Source organism: Dermacentor albipictus, unplaced genomic scaffold (assembly GCF_038994185.2).
Source record: "Dermacentor albipictus isolate Rhodes 1998 colony unplaced genomic scaffold, USDA_Dalb.pri_finalv2 scaffold_26, whole genome shotgun sequence".
NCBI lineage: Eukaryota > Metazoa > Arthropoda > Arachnida > Ixodida > Ixodidae > Dermacentor > Dermacentor albipictus.
In genome coordinates, this window is record NW_027225580.1 from 3,208,834 (window position 1) to 3,227,642 (window position 18,809).

The 18,809-nt window shown below is 47.3% G+C and overlaps 1 protein-coding gene and 12 non-coding genes across 13 annotated transcripts; all 13 read left to right on the top strand.

Annotated features, from left to right (window-relative positions):
* Positions 1-620: 620 nt before the first annotated feature.
* On the top strand, positions 621-702 carry TRNAS-CGA (transfer RNA serine (anticodon CGA)). Its single transcript has one exon. It is a non-coding gene; the product is annotated as a tRNA-Ser (tRNA).
* Positions 703-4,323: 3,621 nt separating this feature from the next.
* TRNAS-CGA (transfer RNA serine (anticodon CGA)) lies at positions 4,324-4,405 on the top strand. The gene has a single exon. It is a non-coding gene; the product is annotated as a tRNA-Ser (tRNA).
* Positions 4,406-4,481: 76 nt separating this feature from the next.
* TRNAS-CGA (transfer RNA serine (anticodon UGA)) lies at positions 4,482-4,563 on the top strand. The gene has a single exon. It is a non-coding gene; the product is annotated as a tRNA-Ser (tRNA).
* Positions 4,564-11,867: 7,304 nt separating this feature from the next.
* On the top strand, positions 11,868-13,049 carry LOC139052521 (uncharacterized). Its single transcript, XM_070529636.1, has one exon. It carries the CDS (start codon positions 11,868-11,870, stop codon positions 13,047-13,049), a length of 1,182 nt encoding a protein of 393 aa, XP_070385737.1.
* Positions 13,050-16,937: 3,888 nt separating this feature from the next.
* TRNAS-CGA (transfer RNA serine (anticodon CGA)) lies at positions 16,938-17,019 on the top strand. Its single transcript has one exon. It is a non-coding gene; the product is annotated as a tRNA-Ser (tRNA).
* A 76-nt stretch (positions 17,020-17,095) lies between these two features.
* Positions 17,096-17,177, top strand: TRNAS-CGA (transfer RNA serine (anticodon CGA)). Its single transcript has one exon. It is a non-coding gene; the product is annotated as a tRNA-Ser (tRNA).
* Positions 17,178-17,253: 76 nt separating this feature from the next.
* On the top strand, positions 17,254-17,335 carry TRNAS-CGA (transfer RNA serine (anticodon CGA)). The gene has a single exon. It is a non-coding gene; the product is annotated as a tRNA-Ser (tRNA).
* Positions 17,336-17,411: 76 nt separating this feature from the next.
* Positions 17,412-17,493, top strand: TRNAS-CGA (transfer RNA serine (anticodon CGA)). The gene has a single exon. It is a non-coding gene; the product is annotated as a tRNA-Ser (tRNA).
* A 76-nt stretch (positions 17,494-17,569) lies between these two features.
* On the top strand, positions 17,570-17,651 carry TRNAS-CGA (transfer RNA serine (anticodon CGA)). The gene has a single exon. It is a non-coding gene; the product is annotated as a tRNA-Ser (tRNA).
* Positions 17,652-17,727: 76 nt separating this feature from the next.
* On the top strand, positions 17,728-17,809 carry TRNAS-CGA (transfer RNA serine (anticodon CGA)). The gene has a single exon. It is a non-coding gene; the product is annotated as a tRNA-Ser (tRNA).
* A 76-nt stretch (positions 17,810-17,885) lies between these two features.
* On the top strand, positions 17,886-17,967 carry TRNAS-CGA (transfer RNA serine (anticodon CGA)). Its single transcript has one exon. It is a non-coding gene; the product is annotated as a tRNA-Ser (tRNA).
* Positions 17,968-18,043: 76 nt separating this feature from the next.
* Positions 18,044-18,125, top strand: TRNAS-CGA (transfer RNA serine (anticodon CGA)). The gene has a single exon. It is a non-coding gene; the product is annotated as a tRNA-Ser (tRNA).
* Positions 18,126-18,201: 76 nt separating this feature from the next.
* TRNAS-CGA (transfer RNA serine (anticodon CGA)) lies at positions 18,202-18,283 on the top strand. Its single transcript has one exon. It is a non-coding gene; the product is annotated as a tRNA-Ser (tRNA).
* The last annotated feature ends 526 nt before the right edge of the window (positions 18,284-18,809 follow it).

Consider the following 18,809-nt stretch of genomic DNA (forward strand, 5'->3'; position numbering starts at 1 on the left):
CCACGTTTTCCTTCAGTGTTGGGAAGCGGTGTTCTTCTGGGATGTGTTGCAGAGGACAATCAAAAAAGAATTCCCACTAGACACGCATGGAATTAGGTACCTTGCCATAGACAATGAAGAAGGAGTACCTTTCGATCTAATCATGCTGACAGGCCTGCACAGTATATGGCGCTCACGAATGGCTGGCTTCTACTGTGAACCGGACGGAAGACCAGCAAGGCTGTACTTTCGAGAGAGCATTGCTCGGTTATTAGAAGTTGAAAAAACAAAATAATGTCTTTCTCCCTGGGTAGCCAGGGTAGAACCCTTAGTCACAATAAGGGAATTTTAAGTGACAACGTCAGTCACAACATGACTGATGGCTTTTCGCTCATTGTGTTGACAAAGTATATTGTAACCCTGTCTTGACTTTTCATGTGTTGTAAGTGTATTGTTGTTACGAAACCGGTAATAAAGAAAAAAAAGCAGTAGTGGCCAAGTGGCTAAGGCGATGGACCCGAAATGCGTTGGGGTCTCCTCGCACAGGTTCGAATCCTAACGGCTGCGTAGCGGTTACTTTTGTTTCTGCCAGCCCTTCGTGAACGCGTATCAATGTGGCGCAGTAGGGCTGGTGTACATGCGCAGTCGTGGCCGAGTGGTTAAGGCGATGGACTCGAAATCTATTGGGGTCTCCCCGCACAGGTTAGAATCCTGTCGGCTGCGTAGCGGCTACTTTTGTTTCAGCCAGCCCTTCGTGAACGCGTATCAATGTGGCGCAGTAGGGCTGGTGTACATGCGCAGTCGTGGTCGAGTGTCCGTTCCTACTGGCACGCGGAGTTCGCAATCTAGAACCGCGTTACGGGTTGCCACATTGAACGTTCGTGGACTACGGTCTAGACGAAGGCAATATTAGGTCAGTCGTCTCTTCCGCGAGTATGACCTTGACTTTATAGCTGTTCAGGAGACCAAGGTTGAAAGTCAGGAGCAAACGCATGGTCGAACCTTTTAGGTATTTGTGCAACGCTTGCGTATGTCACTCCCTTGGCACCTCTGGAGGCTGTGCCATTTTTTTGCGTAGTTCTTTAGGTCTTGTGGAAGAATATGTTTATTCTAGTGAAGACGGCCGAATTGTATTTTGTGATTTTCTGTTCTTGTTTGAGAAATGGCACGTCATTTGTGTATATGCACCAAATAGCGTTAAAGATCGTCTCAGGTTTTCTGCAACTGTTGAACGATATTTAAAATGTGAAAGAAAAGTGATTCTGGTCGGTGATTTTAACTGTGTATGCCTGAAGGAAGATAGGAGCAAGGGATTGCCAGTTCGGGATCAAAGTGCTTTGTTTTTATCTACGATTATGCAGGGCTGTGGACTAGATGATGTTGGAAATGTACTGCAAAAAGGAAGTGGCGCTGTCTATACACATTTCCAACGTGATTGCCACTCACGTTTAGACAGAGTGTACGTGGCAGATGTGCTTGTACCACATTGCCACAGTTATGAGGTTAAGCCGGTAGCGTTTACTGACCACAGTGTCGTGATGTTTTCAATAGGCGTAAAAAAAAGTAGGTCAGGTTTTTCGTGGAAGTTGTGGAAACTCAATAACAAATTACTTAACGATAAAGTCTTTGTAGACAAGGTGAAAGTACTTATAGAAAAATTGCACTTGTTTGAGTCGGGGAGATTTGTTGACGCATGGGACTTGTTTAAGGAAGAAGTAAAAATTAGCGCTATCGAGAGATCTTCCATTTTACACCAGAATGAAAAACGAAAAGAAAGGGAACGACAGTGTCAGCTGGAATTCCTGTTGACCGTCGAGAGCGCGCAGCCAGGTACTTTCAATGAAGAAATAAGAAAAATAAAGAATCAGCTTGAAATAATGGATATAGAAAAATACAGAGGCGCAGTTATACGCGCACGCGCAGAACACCACTGCCTCGGCGAAACACCGACGAAACGATCCTTGAGCGAGGAGAAGCGGTACGCTTCACGCAAGGAAATAACGCAGATAACGTACGGTGAAGAGATTACAAGGGACAAATTGATAATCCAACAAGCGTTTGTCGAATACTACAAAGGATTGCTGGGATGCCGCGGTAAAAGTGAGGCCTCTTTACAAGGTGAATTTTTTACACCAATGCCTACATTAGATAACGAAACCAAAGTACGCCTTGAAATGCCAATTGGCTTAACCGAAATAGAAAAAGCAATAGATGATCTAAGTGAAGGGAAAACGCCGGGTCCAGACGGACTTGGTGCTGCTTTTTATAAGGCGTTTAAGCATGGCCTCTCGAAGGCTCTTTGGCGGCTCTTCGCTGAGGCGTACGAAATAAAAGATGCACCACCATCCTTTAGAAGGTCGCATATTGTACTGATACCCAAAAGTGATGATCCAGTGAAGGTTTTATCGGTGAGTGCTTATCGTCCTATAAGCCTCACCAATGTAGATTATAAGGTGTTCATGAAGGTGCTAGCCAAAAGACTGCAGACTGTAATACAACTAATCGTAGGACCTCACCAAACGTGCGGCATAAAGGGTAGAACAATAGGAACGAACATTCACACAGCGAGGAGCATCCTAGAATGTTGTGATGCATGGGACGGGAAACTCGCGATGTTGCAATTAGACCTCGAAAAGGCTTTCGATCGCGTAGTGCATGACGTACTTCTCAAAGTATTGGAACATGTGAATGTCGGGAATGTTATCTTGGAAGGTGTAAAAATGTCATACAAAAATTGTGAGGTTAACGTTGTCATTAACAAAGAAGTCACTGAAAGTATACATATTGCCAGGAGCGCTCGCCAGGGCTGTCCAATTTCTCCTTTATTGTTTGCTATTTACTTAGAGCCCTTTTGTTTGAGCATAATTCAAAATAACAAAGTACGTGGTTTTAAGCTTATGATGGCCGAGGTCAAATTATTGTCTTATGCTGATGACATAGCCGTTTTCTGTGAAAACAGAGAAAGTATTAGCGAAGCTGTGAGAGCAGTCAAGTACTGCAAGTGGTCCGGTAGTGCAATAGACTGGGATAAATGTGTAGGTCTGTGGCATGGCACCTGGGAGGCAATGCCAGATTTTTTCGAAAATGTGAAATGGAGGGACGTACCCACAAAGTATCTCGGGGTGCCACTAGAGGGATATAAAGATCCAGATGAATATTAGAAGGACGAAACAGAAATGCTGAGAGAGAAAGTAAATAAGTGGGGAGGGAAAAAACTTCTCGATATTCACCCGGTCAACAGTCTGCAATATCTTTTTAGCAGCGAAAGTTTGGTACGTGCTTCAGGTGCTGTGCATGAATAGGCTAAACATTCAGAAGATACACAGAATCTTTGCCACTTTTGTTTGGGGATCCCAATGGGAACGCACGAGTCGTACAAATCTTTTTCGATCAGTGAGAGCTGATGGGCTGGGATTTGCCCATTTGTTTGTAAGACAGATAGTGTCGAGGTTTACTTTTCTACGTGATCAGAGTCATCCATTCTTGCGCACCATGTTACAAGTTAGACTATGCTGTTATTTACCCGAATTCATTGTATCGACTTCTTGTGCGGGGCGAATGGGTATACGTGGTTATCTGCGCGAAGTAGTATCGGCGTTCAGTATAATAAAGGTTCGTTTTTCTCTGCAGTACTTGTGCGAAGTTAAGAAAAAAACGGCTGTATAAGGATCTTATCGACGTAATGATGCCAGAACCCTTGTATCGCACCATGTATGCAATCGGGCCCGGAAAAGATGTCTTTAAAAGAATCAAAAGAATGGTAGTATGGCCATCAGCCAAGACCTTTTTTTTTCAGCTACATACTGGTACGTTGCCCATGAAACCATGGCTAAAGGATAAGGGCCTATTTGTTCCGTGGAGTACTAATTGCCTCTTGTGCCGTAAGTCGGAAAGTATTGATCACATCTTTTTGGACTGTTGGGATGCCGTATTTCACTGGGACATCCTTCAGCGAACATTAAAGAAACACCTCCCTATAACACCATACGGTATTCGTTTTCTGCCGGTTCAGTGTGAAAGTGGCATACCGTATGATATGTTTATGTTGTTCAGTATGCACGCAATTTGGAAGACGCGTATGGCGGTGAGGCATGCGGATGTAAACGCACGCCCAGCCAGAGAATATTTTATAGAAAGTATAGCTCACACCAGGGATGTATATTGCGCAGGCAAAGAGCCAGAATGGCTACCCCTCCTGAATGACCTCATGTCATTATAATCATCCCCACGTCAAACAAAGCGTGTTTGACGTTTTTAAACATTTTTCAGTGTCATATTTTCTGTAAATGCGTTTTGTTCTGTTGTTCTTTAACGTGTGATGTACCAATCAGCGAATAAAAAAAAATAGTCGTGGCCGAGTGGTTAAGGCGATGGACTCGAAATCCATTGGGGTCTCCCCGCACAGGTTCGAATCCTGTCGGCTGCGTAGCGGTTACCTTTGTTTCAGCCAGCCCTTCGTGAATGCGTATCAATGTGGCGCAGTAGGGCTATGGTGTACATGCGCAGTCGTGGCCGAGTGGTTAAGGCGATGGACTCGAAATCCATTGGGGTCTCCCCGCTCAGGTTCGAATCCTGTCGGCTACGTAGCGGTTACTTTTGTTTCAGCCAGCCCTTCGTGAATGCGTATCAATGTGGCGCAGTAGGGCTGCGGTGTATATGCGCAGTCGTGGCTGAGTGTCATTCTGCTTCCGACAGCCGAGCTGATCGGATCGTTGAATCATGGCCTCAAGCGGGGCGGCGACAGCGGTCAGTTTGGGCCGCGGAAACAGGTTCAGCAACGACGATGAAAGGGACTACCAGTTTATTTTGCCCCAACTGCCAAAAGGACGAATTTTTCTCAGCACCGTCTTTTTACACGGTGATGTAAGAGCGAGGCCGTACAAGGTCGAGGATTTTCGGGATGCGCTTACGCCCACAAGCCTGCTGCCGGAAGTTATGTGCCTCGGGGCCTACCAGGTCAATCACGTCTGGGCCGTGACCCTCAGTGACGCAGCTGCAACAAAACGCCTGCTCGCCCTGAAAGAGCTTCACGTGAGAGGGCGTCGATGTGTCATCGTCAACCCGCAGGACCAGCAGGTGAAACTCCGGCTTCACTGGCTGCTGTACGGCGTTTCCGACGAGGACGTCCGGGCGGCATTCACAACCTTCGGCAAGGTAGAAGAGGTGAGCAGGGAGCGTTGGCGCGTCCAAGGCATGGGAGACAAGACCTCGACCACCCGGACCGTGCTACTGAAGCTGAGAAGCGGCATTAAAGTGGATGACCTGCCTCACCAGGTCCGCGTCGGTGGAGAGCTGGCATTGGTGGTCGTACCTGGGCGGCACATGCAGTGCCTGCGCTGCCAAGGGGCAGGACATGTACGCCGTGTTTGCAAAGTCCCCCGCTGTTCGAGATGCAGACGGTTCGGCCACGTCGACGCTGACTGCGTTAAATCTTGCGCGGCCGTGACAGGACCAGCAGCGAGTGATGTTGCTGCAGAGCACGTCATGGACGCAGTCGAGACAGAAGAAGCTGCTAAGGGAGCCGGTGTGCAAGTGCCTTCATTGACGACAAATGCCACGACGGTACAGGAGGTCGCTCAAGCCAAGGTAGTCGAGGGTGCTGAGCAGGTGACTAGGCCTGCACGTGTCGAGAGGGACGAAGACCCTGTGAAGGCAGGTGCTAATGAAGGCGAACGCGAGGAGACTGAGTCAGCGATGCAACAGGGCGAGGATGCAAACGACGGGGACCGGGCGGCTAGTCTCGGTGCCACCTCCAAGCGCCCCCGTGACGAGGGCGGAGACAAGGACAGCGCGGCATCCAGCACAAGTGACGGGCCACCAGCGAAGACGCCTCTTGGGAGGCGGTCGGTCTTCAAGCTGAAGCCAAATGTTCCGCCCGAGAGAAAGCCTGGTGACAAAGCACAGCAAAAGAATAACGCCGGGAAGACGGGTGGTCCCGGAGGCGGCTAGCCGAGGGCTGGTCGTGAAAGGTAAGCACCATGCTCCGGGTGTATCTCATACTTTAGTTCATAATGGCTCTTAATCCGTCGCTCACTATTGCCACACTAAACGTGAGAGGGCTGGCGGCCAAGCGTAGGCAAAGCCAAGTCCTACGGTTGACCGCTGACCAAGACCTAGACGTTCTAGCTGTCCAGGAGGCAAAGGTTGACGGAGAGGAGGAGACCAGGAGCATGGTGCGGCGTTTCACGACTAGCTATTATGCGGTCGTGAGCCATGCGGCAGGGACGTCCACCGGTTGTGTCCTGTATGTTAAGAAGCTGCCTGGCCTTGTTGTTAAAAATGTATTTTCATGTCAAACCGGAAGGATCGTTTTTTGTGATTTTGTTTTTCGTGAATTGGAATTCGGAGTCATGTGCATATACGCAGCGAATGCTGTGGAAGAACGCGCTTCATTTTTTGCGAACCTTTTTCAGTATATTAGCACTGATAAGTGCATGGTTTTGTTGGGGGATTTCAATTGTGTTTTGAGGGCTCGGGATAGAGTCAATAATGCTGGTATTCGCGATAAAAGCAGTAGTGTGTTGACTAAGCTAATTAGTGATAATGAACTGGACGATGTCTGTGAGTGCCTGGAGGGGGAGCGGGAAGTCATGTACACACGATTCCAAGGCAGTAGTCATGCGCGGTTAGACCGCATATACGTATCGCAAGACATAATTCCAAAGTGCCATAGTTATTCGGTGGCACCAGTATCGTTTTCAGATCACTGCATTATGAAATGTCATATAGGCACGGAGAGGAAGAAACAAGATTTTAATTGGGAACTATGGAAAATGAATGCCTTACTACTAAAAGACGAGCCATTTGTAGAGGCAGTACGTGAGGCCGTCAGGAAAGTGAAGAAAACAGTGAAACAATAGCAGAGAAATGGGAATACTTCAAACAAAACGTAAAAATAAAAGCTTTAGAAAGATTGAGCTGCTTACGATTTGAGAAGGAAATGAAAGAAGGGGGCATACGAAAGACACTTAAGCAGCTGATAGCGCTGGAGTGCGAAGAGCCTGGGACGTATAAGCAAGATGTAGGAGCCATTAAAGAAAAAATCGAGCAGCTTGACAAGGAACGGTATCAAGGTGCGATTGTGCGAGCAAGAGCAAATGCATTAGTAGCTGGAGAGACGCCCACTAAACGGGCGCTGGGACTCGAAAAAGCGCAAGCACGACGGAATCATGTCGACAGAATTTTATGGAACGGCACAGTTGCAGACGATAGTAAGAGGATAGGCCGAGCGTTTCTAGAGTATTATCAGTCACTCTTTGCGTTTCAAGAAGTGAATATAGACGAGTTCAGAAGGGCCTTTCTATCTCGGATGCCGCGAGTGAGTGACGATACAAAACAACGATTGGAATGGAAAATAACAGAACGTGAAGTTGAAAAAGCGATTGATGATTTGAACCAAGGCAAATCACCTGGACCGGATGGTCTGGGCGCGTGTTTATATAAAACTTTTAAGAAAGAACTGTCGCCGTTACTAACAGAGCTGTTTAATGATGCGTATGATAACAAAACTTTGCCGCCTTCTTTTGGAAAAGCTCATACCGTACTCATCCCTAAGAGTGACCAAGTGGAGAAACTTAGGCTAGTAACATGTTACAGGCCAATATCTTCAACCAATGTTGATTATAAGGTTTTTATGAAAGTTTGGGCTGCCAGACTTCAAAGCGTCATAAATGACATAGTGGCAGATCACCAAACGTGTGGTATTAAGGGAAGGTAAATTTTTTCGAATATTCACACGTTGCGGGGCGTGCTGGAGTGCTGTCACGCCACCTCGGGTGGAGTCGCGGTGCTCCAGCTGGACCTCGAGAAAGCGTTTGATTGTGTCTCTCATGATATTTTGTTTGCCATTTTGGATTACGTTAATGTTGGTTCCATCGTCACTGAGGGAGTGGCGCTGGCGTACCAGAACTGCATAACACGCTTAATTGTGAATAAATCATTGGGGGCCCCCATTAACGTCATGCGTTCTGTGCGTCAGGGCTGCCCTCTCAGTCCTCTTTTGTTTGACATTTACATAAAAACTATGTGTTTGGCAATAACTGAGAATGAGCAAATACGCGGGTATAGCTTGGCAGCCACACAAATCAAACTCTTGGCATATGCAGATGACATCGCGGTGTGTTGTACAAGCAAAGAAAGTGTGACGGAAACAATAAGGGTAGTGAAAAATTTTTGTGATGTGACGGGCAGTACAGTGAACTGGGGAAAGTCCCTCGGTTTGTGGCACGGAGAGTGGTCTTCGGCCCCGGACTTTTTTGCAAATGTGAGCTGGATAAAAACCCCGACCAAGTACTTAGGTGTCCCCATAGGCAGTTACAAAAATAGCGACGAATACTGGACGAACCAAGCAAAAGAAACAAGAGAAAAAGCAGACAGGTGGAAAGGCATCAACCTGTCGATTTTCGCAAAAGCGACTGTGTGTACCTTGTTTTTTATCACGAAGTTGTGGTACGTCATGCAAACGTTGTACTGTTCAAGGGTAAACGTGCAAAGGTTGCACAGAGTGTTCGCGGTTTTTATCTGGGGCTCTACCTGGGAAAAGAGTAGCCGAACCAATCTGTTCCGGCACGTGAAGAAAGGGGGGCTGGGCTTGGCGCATCTTTTTGCACGCCAGCTTGTGAACAGGTTTTTGTTTTTTCGGGATGTGCGTGATGCGTTTCTGCGCACTGTATGCCAACTGAAGTTGAGAGGTGCTTTGCCGGCACTTATTGTTAGTACAGATAGCATGCCCAGAACGCTTCGTGGCTATCTTAAAGAAGTTGCAGATAGTGTGCGCTTTCTTTCTGTGCGTTTTTCTTTTGAGTATTTATGTAAGGTTAAAAAGAAAACATTGTATAAAGATATTTGCGATATTGTATTTCCAGTGCCATTGTACAGAGCGTTATACAGTGGAAGATCAGGACTGGATGTCCTTAAGCGAGTGAAAAATATGGAGGTGCCTACTGGGGTAAAGACATTTTTTTTAAAATTACACACGAACACTCTCAGTGAAGACACTCATGGAAGAACGTGGCTTTCTTGTACCCTGGGGCTCGCATTGCTTGATTTGCAAGCAACCAGAAACAATAGACCATGTCTTTTTGCATTGCTGGGCCGGAGTGTTCTTCTGGCATGTCCTACAAAGAACAATGAAGGAGTTACCGTTAAATCCGCATGGCATCAGGTACTTAGCGGTAACGAATGACGACGGGGTTCCCTTCGACCTAATAATGCTCAAGGGCCTCCATAGTTTATGGCGTGCAAGGATGTCTGGGTAGTACTGCGACCCGGACGCTAGGCCTGCGCGTACGTATTTCCGCGAAAGCATGTCTCGTTTCATTGAAATAAAGAAAATACAAGAATGTGTACCCGAATGGCTGTCTCGGATAGAACGTCTGACAGCATTGAAAGAATTTTAATTCGACAGCGCCAGTCCTTATAGGACTGATGGCATGTATATCCTTTCTAAATGTTTTGTATTTGTTAATTGTGTATTGTAGTTGTGTTCTGTATTATGTGCTTTCCACAATGTCGAAGACCTGCAATAAATAAAAAAAAATCGTGGCCGAGTGGTTAAGGTGATCGACTCGAAATCCATTGGGGTATCCCCGCACAGGTTCGAATCCTGTCGGCAGCGTAGCGGTTACTTTCGTTTCTGCCAGCCCTTCGTGAATGCCTATCAATGTGGCGCAGTAGGGCTATGGTGTATATGCGCAGTCGTGGCCGAGTGGTTAAGGCGGTGGACTCGAAAAGCGTTGGGGTCTCCCCGCACAGGTTCGAATCCTGTCGGCAGCGTAGCGGTTACTTTTGTTTCTGCCAGCCCTTCGTGAATGCCTATCAATGTGGCGCAGTAGGGCTATGGTGTACATGCGCAGTCGTGGCCGAATGGTTAAGGCGATGGACTCGAAATGCGTTGGGGTCTCCCCGCACAGGTTCGAATCCTGTCGGATGCGTAGCGGTTACTTTTGTTTCAGCCAGCCCTTCGTGAATGCGTATCTATGTGGCGCAGTAGAGCTATGGTGTACATGCGCAGTCGTGGCCGAGTGGTTCCATTTGTAGAGGCAGTACATGAGGCCGTAAGGGAGGTTTGTGAGGATAATAGTCAAACAACAGCAGAGAAATGGGAAGGGTTCAAACAAAACGTAAAAATGAAAGCCTGTGAAAGATCGAGCTGCTTAAAGTTTGAGAAGGAAATGAAAGAAAAGAGCTTGCGAAAGACACTTAAGCAGCTGATCGCGCTTGAGTGCGAAGAGCCAGGGGCGTATAAACAAGATGTGCGAACCATTAAAGAAAAAATCGAGCAGCTCGACAAAGAGCGGTATCAAGGTGCGATGGTGCGCGCAAGAACAAATGCATTAGTAGCTGGAGAGACGCCCACTAAAAGGGCGCTTGGACTTGAAAAAGTTCACGGTCGAAGGAATCACGTCGATAAGATTCTATGGAATGGCACAACTGCCGACGACAGTAAGCGTATAGGCCAAGCGTTTTTCGAGTATTACCAGTCCCTCTTTGCCTTTCAAGAAGCCAATGTAGACGAGTTCAAAAAGGTCTTCCTCGGTCCCATGCCGCGATTGAGTGACGACACAAAAGAACGAATAGAAGGGAAAATAACAGAAAGCGAAGTTCAAAAGGCGATTGAGGATTTGAATCAAGGCAAATCACCTGGACCTGACGGCCTGGGCGCTTGTTTATATAAAGCTTTCAAGAAGGAACTGTCACCGTTGCTAGCACGGCTGTTTAATGATGCGTATGAGAACAAAGCTTTGCCACCTTCTTTTGGCAAAGCGCATACCATACTCCTCCCTAAGAGTGATCAAGTGGAGAAACTTAGGCTGGTGACATCTTACAGGCCGATATCTTTAACCAATGTAGATTATAAAATTTTCATGAAGGTTTTGGCAGCCAGACTTCAAAGTGTAATAAAGGAAATTTTCGCAGATCACCAAACGTGTGGCATCAAAGGAAGATCGATTTTTTCGAATATTCACACGATGCGGTGCGTGCTCGAGTGCTGCGACGTCACCTTGGGCGGAGTCGCAGTGCTTCAGCTCGACCTCGAGAAAGCCTTTGATTGTGTCTCGCATGGGATTTTGCTTGCCATTTTGGATCACGTTAATATTGGTTCCATCATCGCTGAGGGAGTGGCGTTGGCGTACCAGAACTGCACAACACGCTTAATTGTGAATAAATCATTGGGGGCCCCCATTAACGTCATGCGTTCTGTGCGTCAGGGCTGCCCCCTCAGTCCTCTGTTGTTGGGAATTTACATAGAAACTTTGTGTTTGGCCATAATTCAAAATGATCAAATACGCGGGTATAATTTGGCAGACACAGAAGTCAAGCTCTTGGCATATGCAGACGACATCGCAGTGTGTTGTACAAGCAAACAAAGTGTAACGGAAACGATAAGCGTAGTGAAAAGTTTTTGTGGTGTGACGGGTAGTAGAGTGAACGGGGGGAAGTCCCTCGGTTTGTGGCACGGAGAGTGGTCTTCCGCCCCGGACCATTTTGCAAATGTGAACTGGATGAAAACCCCGACTAAGTATCTAGGTGTTCCCATGGACAGTTACAAAAATAGCGACGAGTACTGGATGAACCAAACAAAAGAAACTAGAGAAAAAGCAGAAAGGTGGAAAGGCATCAACCTCTCCATTTTCGCTAAGGCAACGGTGTGTAACATGTTTTTTATTACGAAGTTGTGGTATGTCATCGAGTGGTTAAGGCGATGGACTCGAAATGCGTTGGGGTCTCCCCGCACAGGTTCGAATCCTAACACCTGCGTAGCGGTTACTTTTGTTTCTGCCAGCCCTTCGTGAACGCGTATCAATGTGGCGCAGTAGGGCTGTGGTACATGCGCAGTCGTGGCCGAGTAGATTCCACTTCCGGCCACCGCCGTGAACGGTCGAGGAATGTTTCGCTCCTCTGGGGCGGTGTCAGCGGCTATGTCTAGCCGTGGAAACCGCAATGTAGCCAGTGCCAACCAGGATTATGAAATTATTTTACCTGTTCTACCAACCGGTCGTATTGTTTTAAACACTGTATTTTTTCATGCGGATGTTCGTGGAAGGCCCTACCGTGTCGAAGATATTCGTGATGCACTGGGTGCTTTGGCAATGCTCCCTGACGTTGAAGCGTTAGGGGCATACCAAATGAACCATGTGTGGGCGGTCACGCTGAAGACTACGGAGGCTAAGAATAGGTTGCTTTCTGCAACTGAAGTGATCGTGAAGGAGCGCCGTTGTCTCGTCGTAGATCCAAACAACCAAGATGTTCGGATAAAGCTGCATTGGGTCCTTCACTATGTGGACGACGAAGACATACGGACCGCGTTTGCACCCTACGGAAAAGTCACCGAAGTCGCAAGAGAGCGATGGCGAACGGAAGGGTTATCGGACAAAGGCTCTACTACGCGTATTATCAGTTTTCAGCTCAAGGCAGGCTACACGAAGGAAGACATCCCACATCAAGTACGAGTGGCAGGCGACCTGACATTGGTCGTGGTGGCTGGAAGAGCTCCGCTCTGCCTACGGTGTAAAGGGACTGGCCACATACGACGCGAATGTCGTGTTCCTCGGTGCACGTGGTGCAGACGTTTTGGCCACGCTGAGGAAGAGTGCGTGAAGACTTATGCGAAGGTCACAGGCCGATCTGCGTGGGACCACAACGCAGAGCTACAAATGGACGAATCGGAAGCTGAGGATGTTTCTACCAGCAAGACCAGAGAACCCGAACAAGAGGAAACGCCCCATTCATCGCATTCACCCAACGTCAACAAAGAGGAAGAGGATAACGGTGAGCAAGTTGTACAACCTGCACTGCCTCCCGCGACGAATGCCAGTGCGTCCAACAGTTCAGGGAAAAAACCCATCAAGAGTCAGTCAACTCCTCTAGAGAAATCCGAAGATGTCAACATGAAGGATTCGAGGACCGGTGCAGGGAAGAGAACACGCGAGGAAACAGCAACAGCGAACGCGGCCTCAAACGAGCCCACTGCCAGCGAGCCACCCCCTAAAGTGGCCCAAGGACGCCGCACGAGCTTCAAGCCAAAGCCCAACGTACCACTAGACCGTCATTTTTCAGGGGGCACGTAGCCCCCTGTTTCAGTGAAGCCCGGGTCAGCCTCCTGGTTCCGACGCTACACATGCTAAAAGTGGGCGAGGACAAGCTAAGGGCTGGTACCCCAGTTCCTTCTTTCTGAGGCACTCATGGTGTGTTTGCACGTGGCAACTGAAGATAGAAAAGCCTCCAGTCAAACTTTTCAGCCTCGCACAGAACAAGGTGAGCGCCATGCGACCTGTTTGATTATTCTCATAAATGGCAGTAAAACTTGACGGACCGCTTAGCATAGGCACGTTAAACGTGCGGGGCCTTTCTGCAAGGCGTCGACAGTACCAAGTAAGCCGTCTTTTACTGGAAAATGACCTTGACATCGTAGCAATTCAAGAAACTAAAGTCGAAAGCCAAGATCAAACAGATCGCATGGTAGAACCTTTTACTGGACGCTACTATGTATGCGTATGTCACGCAGTAGGCTCGTCCGGAGGGTGTGCCTTGTTGCTACGCAGCTCCCTGGGAATTGTAGTAGAGACCGTGACTGTGTGTAAAACTGGGCGGTTAGTTGTATGTGATTTTCTTTTCTCTGCTTTGAAGTGGCGGGCAATATGTTTGTACGCGCCTAAAGGGAAACCGAGCGCTCAGCTTTTTTTGAAAGCCTTGGACCCTTTTTAAACTCGGAAAGACTGATTCTAATGCTTGGTGATGCTAACTGTGTGTGCGCTTCTGCTCATAGAATAAAGAACGAACCGGTACGCGATAATAGTGCCATGAAATTAAGCGCAATAGTTCAGGATCACTGCCTAGAAGATATCGGTCATATTGCAGCTAGCTAAAAACGGCCGCAGTTCACTCATTTCCAACGCACAAGCCATGCACGCTTGGACAGATTATACGTATCTGCAAATATAGTGCCGCTGTGCCAAGTTTATAACGTAAAACATGTTTCATTCAGTGATCACAGTTTGGTTATGGTTTCCTTAGGAGCAAAGCACAAAGGGTCGTCATTCAGTTGGACACTTTGGAAGTTTAATGATAAGCTTCTGGACAATGATAGCTTTGTAAGCAAATCAAAAGAATGCATAGAAAGACTAATGTCTAAAACGGATAGTATTATTGCTTAATGGGAGCTGTTCAAGCAAGAGATTAAGATCATTGCAATCGAGAGGGCATGCGCACTACGTCGCAGTGAAAGAAACGAAGAAAATGTGCTCCGTAGTCAATTAGACTATTTGCTGAACGCAGAAAGCACACAACCAGGGGCATTAAATATTGAAATTAAAGATGTCAAAAACAAACTGGAAGCAATAGATGTCGAAAGATACAAGGGAGCCATTGTTCGCGCTCATGGCGAAAGACTGTGGTTTGGAGAAACGCCTACCAAGCGCTCGCTAGCAGATGAGAAAAGTTATGCCGTCAACAATGAAATAAAAGAAATACAGTACGAGGGCGTTAATACAAAAGACAAACAGATAATTGAACTTGCTTTTGTAGAGTACTTGAAAAATCTGTTAGGACATAACATTGATATTGCAACTGGCTTTGAAAATGAGTACCTTCACTTAATGCCAAGGTTAGATGATGACATGAAGACCCGCCTTGAAGCAGATATTACCGTGCGCGAAATTGAAGACGCAATTGATGAGTTATCCGTAGGCAAATCTCCAGGCCCGGATGGTTTAAGCAGTTGTTTTTACAAAGCTTTTAAAGTAGATCTGGCAAAAGCCCTGCATCGTGTAATAACCGAAGCATATAATGAAAATGCAGTGCCCCTATCTTTCAGCTGTTCTCACGTTGTAATAATACCCAAGACAGATGACCCGGCCAAACTTTTATCGGTCTCGTCCTATCGACCGATAAGCTTAAGCAATGTAGATTACAAAATATATATGAAAGTACTCGCAAAAAGATTGCAAACCGTGATCACAGTTTTGGGAGGACCCCACCAGACATGTGGGATCAGGGGACGCTCAATATTTACTAACATTCATGTGACCGGAAGCGTACTTGAATACTGCGATGACTTTTCAGAACGGGTAGCAATGTTACAGCTTGATCTAGAAAAAGCTTTCGATCGTGTATCGCATCAAATTCTTTTTAGTCTTTTGGAATATATTAATGCTGGGTTTGTGATTGCGACAGGTGTGAAAATGTTACACTCACAGTTCAGCTAGCATAATCGTAAACAAAAGTGTCAGCGAAAGTTTCAAAGTTCAGTGTAGTATTCGGGAAGGGTGTCGATTATCATCATTATTGTTTGCCATTTTTCTCGAACCTTTGTGCTTGAAAATTCTTAATAATGACACAATACATGGTTTCAAATTACTCGCAAGTGAAGTAAAGATACTGTGTTATGCTGATGACATAGCAGTCTTTTGTGGCGATAAGGAAAGCGTTAAGGAGACCGTTAAAGAAGCAGAACTTTTTTCTCGCTCACGGGCAGTATGATAAATTGGAACAAATATTTAGGCTTCTGGAATGGGCCGTGGGAAAACATATTAGATTATTTTGCTAACATGAAATGGACTGTGACACCTGTCAAATATCTCGGAGTGCCCTTAGAACATTATCGCGATACCACGCAATACTGGAACGAGGAAACCAAACGCGTTAGGGAGCAAACAGATAAATGGGGTGGGCGGGATTTCTCCGTTTTCGTGCGTGCTACAGTTTGCAACACGTTTTTAGTCGCGAAAGTGTGGTATGTTCTTCAACTGCTTTGTATGTCTCGTACCAACGTGCAGAAGTTGCACAGAGTCTTTGCAGTGTTCGTGTTTCGTTCAACATGGGAAAGATGCAGCAGAACTAATTTATTTCGATCAGTCCGTAGCGGTGGACTCAGTTTATGTCATTTATTTCTCAAACAAGTTGTGTCAAGTTTTATTTTTTTGCGTGACCAAAATAGCGGATTTCTGCGAACAATTTTACAATTACGAATGATTGATGTAATTCCTGAATATGTTGTATCAAATGTCACAAAAAAGGGAGTGTTCGCGGCTTTCTTCGTGAGGTCGTTATGTCTTTTCAAATGCTAAACGTGAGATTCTCAATGTAGTACTTAAGTAATGTACCAAAAAAGCGTTTATACAGGGATCTGATTGATATTATGTTGCCAGTGCCCATATATCGTGCCATGTATTGTGTAGGCTCCGAAGGAGACGTGTTGAAACGTGTTAAAAGAATGGCAGTCCGCTCCTCAGTTAAGACGTTCTTCTTTCAGCTCCATACCAATACCTTGCCTGTTAAACCGTGGTTGCAAGAGAAAGGACTGTTCGTACCGTGGTTAGTTAATTGTCTCATTTGTTGAAAGCCTGAGACAATCGAACACATTTTCTTAGCGTGCAGGGATGAAATATTCCACTGGGATGTCTTACAGAGAACACTGAAAAAAGAGCTCCCCATATCACCCTAAGGTATCCGCTTTCTCCCAGTTGAAAATGAAAACGACCTGCCCTATGACATGATCATGACGCTGAGCCTAGACAGCATATGGAAAACACGAATGGCCGTACGAAATGCTGATCTGGACGCCAAACCAGCCAGTCAATATTTTATTGAAAGTGTTTCACAAATAAGAGACATGTATAAAACCCAGGCTGAACCACCAGAATGGTTACCTGTACTGGATACACTGGTGACCTTAAAGCGTTTTTGACAAGGGCATTTCGAGAAGTATATGTAATGACTGTGTAACACTTTGTTATGTACTTACTTTAGTGTGGTCAATGTCCTGTATCTGTGATTATCCGGCAATAAAGAGAAAAAAAAACAGTCGTGGCCGAGTGGTTAAGGCGATGGACTCGAAATCCATTGTGGTCTCCCCGCACAGGTTCGAATCCTGTCGGATGCGTAGCGGTTACTTTTGTTTCAGCCAGCCCTTCGTGAATGCGTATCTATGTGGCGCCGTAGGGCTATGGTGTACATGCGCAGTCGTGGCCGAGTGGTTAAGGCGATGGACTCGAAATCCATTGGGGTATTGCCGCACAGGTTCGAATCCTGTCGGCTGCGTAGCGGTTACTTTTGTTTCTGCCAGCCCTTCGGGAATGCGTATCTATGTGGCGCAGTAGGGCTATGGTGTACATGCGCAGTCGTGGCCGAGTGGTTAAGGCGATGGACTCGAAATCCATTGGGGTATTCCCGCACAGGTTCGAATCCTGTCGGCTGCGTAGCGGTTACTTTTGTTTCTGCCAGCCCTTCGTTAATTCCTATCAATGTGGCGCAGTAGGGCTGTGGTGTACATGCGCGGTCGTGGCCGAGTGGTTAAGGCGATGGACTCGAAATCCATTGGGGTATTCCCGCACAGGTTCGAATCCTGTCGGCTGCGTAGCGGTTACTTTTGTTTCTGCCAGCCCTTCGTGAATTCCTATCAATGTGGCGCAGTAGGGCTATGGTGTACATGCGCAGTCGTGGCCGAGTGGTTAAGGCGATGGACTCGAAATCCATTGGGGTATTCCCGCACAGGTTCGAATCCTGTCGGCTGCGTAGCGGTTACTTTTGTTTCTGCCAGCCCTTCGTGAATTCCTATCAATGTGGCGCAGTAGGGGTGTGGTGTACATGCGCAGTCGTGGCCGAGTGGTTAAGGCGATGGACTCGAAATCCATTGGGGTATTCCCGCACAGGTTCGAATCCTGTCGGCTGCGTAGCGGTTACTTTTGTTTCAGCCAGCCCTTTGTGAATGCGTATCTATGTGGCGCAGGAGGGCTATGGTGTACATGCGCAGTCGTGGCCGAGTGGTTAAGGCGATGGACTCGAAATCCATTGGGGTATTCCCGCACAGGTTCGAATCCTGTCGGCTGCGTAGCGGTTACTTTTGTTTCTGCCAGCCCTTCGTGAATGCCTATCAATGTGGCGCAGTAGGGCTGTGTTGTACATGCGCAGTCGTGGCCGAGTGGTTAAGGCGATGGACTCGAAATCCATTGGGGTATTCCCGCACAGGTTCGAATCCTGTCGGCTGCGTAGCGGTTACTTTTGTTTCAGCCAGCCCTTTGTGAATGCGTATCTATGTGGCGCAGGAGGGCTATGGTGTACATGCGCAGTCGTGGCCGAGTGGTTAAGGCGATGGACTCGAAATCCATTGGGGTATTCCCGCACAGGTTCGAATCCTGTCGGCTGCGTAGCGGTTACTTTTGTTTCTGCCAGCCCTTCGTGAATGCCTATCAATGTGGCGCAGTAGGGCTGTGTTGTACATGCGCAGTCGTGGCCGAGTGGTTAAGGCGATGGACTCGAAATCCATTGGGGTATTCCCGCACAGGTTCGAATCCTGTCGGCTGCGTAGCGGTTACTTTTGTTTCTGCCAGCCCTTCGTGAACGCGTATCAATGTGGCCCAGTAGGGCTATGGTGTACATGAGCAGTCGTGGCCGACATTCTGCTTCCGGCAGCCGAGCTGAGCGGTCAGCAGAATCATGGGCTCCAGTGGAGCAGCGACAGCGGCCACTCTTGGCCGCGGAAACAGGCTCGCCGATCATAAGGATTATGCGTTTATTTTGCCGCAACTGCCTAAAGGACAAGTGGTGTTTAACACCGTGTTTTAGCATGGTGATGTACAGCGATGAGCACAGTTAGGGTGAACACGCGAGCGCGTGGCCGACGGCCCTGTTAGCGCCGCGTCACGGCAATCGCTGGAAGCATTGCACATGCGCAGTATACGCTCTGCGAAAGAATATTTCCACCTAGCGCACCACGTCACTGGAGACGCTCGTTAGTCGTCTGCTAGACGCATTTTTGTCTGCTGAGCTGACACTTTCAGTACTTGCTGGCCCATCTGGTAGAAAATGTGGTGCGTCAATGAATAAATCAG